At 44.1% G+C, this 1,843-nt stretch overlaps 1 protein-coding gene across 1 annotated transcript in view; it reads left to right on the forward strand.

Annotated features, from left to right (window-relative positions):
• Nucleotides 1–669, forward strand: part of MAOB (monoamine oxidase B) — a 67,290-nt gene extending 66,621 nt beyond the window's left edge. The window contains 1 exon segment of the mRNA XM_077768525.1: nucleotides 1–669. Coding sequence (XP_077624651.1) covers nucleotides 1–130 — 130 coding nt within the window. The 3' untranslated portion in view covers nucleotides 131–669.
• The last annotated feature ends 1,174 nt before the right edge of the window (nucleotides 670–1,843 follow it).

The raw sequence follows: 1,843 nt of genomic DNA on the forward strand, positions 1-1,843 counted from the left end.
CACGACCTTCTTGGAGAGATGTTTGCCCTCCGTGCCAGGCCTGCTGAGACTGATTGGGTTGACTGCCATCTTTTCGGCCACTGCTCTTGGCCTCCTGGCCCACAAACGGGGTCTACTTGTGCGGGTCTAAAGAGGGAGCGTCTGTAACTGCACCTTCCCCTTACTCCATCTGGTGTGCAGGTTTGGGGAAGGGGTTGCAGTAAAGTTCCAAGAAGACATGTAGAATGAGGTGGGGAGCATGAAGACAAGTCAGACTCCCGACCACAGCAAACACAGGATGTCTTCTTCCACTTGGCCCCTACATATTGTCCCTTACCTGACTCCTCGCTCTGTCTTGCCCATTTCCAAGTTTGCCACACCCAGAATCTTTACAGTAGTTAAGCAGGCTTTCTGAGGTCCTCGGTGTCCCACAACACACCTTGCTCGTGCGCAAAAAAAACCTAGCTTTTTCCCCACCTCTGTGGCTTTGTGCTTGTCTCTTCTTCGCCCAAGTTCTCCGCATCTGTCCTTCGAATCCTGACCTGTTATCACTGGGCCTTAGAGATGATCTAGTCTTCACCTTCTATTATAGTGTTGATCAGATCAAGACCAGAAAGGGTGGAACTTAATTGCCCGAGATCTACAGTAAGCCTCTGATATCTGGGGGACTAGAACACAGGTCCATTGCTTNCCCCTGATGGAGTTCCTTTGTGTGGGTGTGCTCTGTACTAAGTTGTTACGTGCTACTCAGTGCTCCTCATTATATATCCTTAAGTCTTACTGTCTGCTGCAATGTGTCTCCAGCTGACATTAATTTCTTCAAGGATAGGAATCTTGTCTTTTCTTCCCTCTGTATCCCTCATTATGCCTGGATAAAAGCTCAGTACACATTTAGACAATTGAAAATAAAGTTGATTGACCAGATGTCTGTTGCTTTTATTCGGGGGAGGGAGGTGATGACTTTCGAGGTCTTGACAGATCAAATGAAGATCCAGTCTTAGGCCTATAACTGTGGGTTTAAAGTATTCGGTCAGAATTTTCTTGAGACCTAGATGATGCATGCATTTTGACTGCACGATCCATCATGGGCAATGTGTAGGTGAACGCTTGGTAAATGATTGATAATGATATGATAAGGATGCGAAAAGAGCTCCTTCCTCTCAGACCCACCCAAATATCCTGTCAAAATAATTGACATATTAATACGATGCTTTAACTGAAGATAATTATATTTCACTTGACTGTTTCCTATTCCTTATCAGTGCAAAGCTTTTTGCTAGGCACACTCATTAATTTAAAACTACAGTTTTCGAGTCCGTTAAATCCTATTCAAACTACTTTTTAAACGATATCATCATTTCAACGTATACCTACCTCTCAACTCCCAAGGTCAGTCTTTGTCAGAATATACCTTAAATCCATAAATGACCATCGTCATACCCTCCTTTAGAAAATGAAATTTATTATTCTTAGCATAAATGGAATTTGAGAAATCCTCACCATTTANGACTGAAACAGGCTCCAGGCTCTGAGCTAGCTGTCAGCACAGAGTCCGACACGGGGCTCGAATCCATGAACCATGCGATCATGACCTGAGCAGACGTCCGATGCTTAACCGACTAAGCCACCCAGGCGCCCCTAGTGTTTCTGATTTTATAGTGACATCTACGTTCATGAATTTATAGGAACTTTATAGAGACTAAATGAGGAAATTAAAGAACCCGGTAAGACTTTGTCACTGTTTTGGTTTCTCAATCGGTCTAAAAATGTAATGTACATGACATAAAGAGTCTTCTTGAGGGGCGCCTGGGTGGCTTAGTCGGTTAAGCGTCTGACTTTCACTTAGGTCATGATCTCGCGGTTC

Source organism: Crocuta crocuta, unplaced genomic scaffold, assembly GCF_008692635.1.
Source record: "Crocuta crocuta isolate KB4526 unplaced genomic scaffold, BGI_CrCroc_1.0 scaffold467, whole genome shotgun sequence".
Lineage (NCBI taxonomy): Eukaryota > Metazoa > Chordata > Mammalia > Carnivora > Hyaenidae > Crocuta > Crocuta crocuta.